This window comes from Ceratina calcarata, unplaced genomic scaffold, assembly GCF_001652005.2.
Source record: "Ceratina calcarata isolate Rehan_Ccalc_2016 unplaced genomic scaffold, ASM165200v1 scaffold264.2, whole genome shotgun sequence".
NCBI classification, from domain to species: domain Eukaryota; kingdom Metazoa; phylum Arthropoda; class Insecta; order Hymenoptera; family Apidae; genus Ceratina; species Ceratina calcarata.
This window is the reverse complement of record NW_017148548.1, coordinates 1-832: the sequence shown is the minus strand read 5'-3', so window position 1 is coordinate 832 and position 832 is coordinate 1. Positions and strand designations below refer to the sequence as shown.

At 34.5% G+C, this 832-nt stretch overlaps 1 protein-coding gene across 2 annotated transcripts in view; it reads left to right on the top strand.

Annotated features, from left to right (window-relative positions):
- LOC108623384 (thyroid receptor-interacting protein 11) overlaps positions 1 to 826 on the top strand; it is a 33,663-nt gene extending 32,837 nt beyond the window's left edge. For both annotated transcript variants that reach the window (XM_026812201.1, XM_026812202.1), the window contains exon 11: positions 203 to 826. In XM_026812201.1, the coding sequence (XP_026668002.1) occupies positions 203 to 355 (153 nt within the window). In that variant the 3' untranslated portion in view covers positions 356 to 826. The remainder of the gene's footprint in view (positions 1 to 202) is intronic.
- Positions 827 to 832: the final 6 nt, after the last annotated feature.

The following is an 832-nucleotide window of genomic DNA, read 5'->3' as shown; positions in this document are numbered from 1 at the left end:
TTTCGATATTTTTCGACATTTTGACAAAAAAAAAAAATTTTTTTATTTTTTCGAGATTTTTCCAAGGGGTAAAATAGTAGGTAAATCTATTTGTACATATGTGAAATGTTTGTTTCGTCTAAATAATAGAAAGCACCCCGAACTATTGAGCGGGAGTGTATAAGTTGCTGTTCCTTAATTGGCATTTTTATTCTGTCTCTAGTCTTTAACACGACCTGGTCACAGTAGACAACATTCTACGTCGTCAACGCAATCCGCTTCGTTACTTTCCAATGTAAATCTACCAACATTCCCGGACTTTATTCCAGCCAGAAACACGGGATCCATTCTGAAGGAAGTATTGAAGGATAGCTGATATTAACAGTTCCTGTATATATGATTTTGCACTTTGTAAATTCTAAGACCGTGATGGAAAGCAATGTTTCAGTGACGTTTGATTGTTGAGCTCCATTCGGTCAGAGTATGCAAAGTGAACGAAACTAAGAGATTATCGAGTTAAATTATAATTTTATAAAAGGAACGAATAACTCTGCGAACTTCGTAACGTCATACTTCATTGTTCAGAAGTTTATAATGAATTCGCCAGTGGACTATTACTTATATGGCAATGTAACAAAGAATTGCCAGATATTTGTAAAAAGTTTAACCCGGTGAAATTCTATACGGTAACAATTGTACAGTTTGAGAGAATGATTCTCGACCGCTTTTGATTGCTTAGTTTCCCTTAGGGGGACAAAACTTGAAAATAGTAATAAATATTCATTAACGACTCGTACATATAAATGTAAGGCAAAAAGATTATGCACGGTGTCATGCCTCGTAATACAAATAA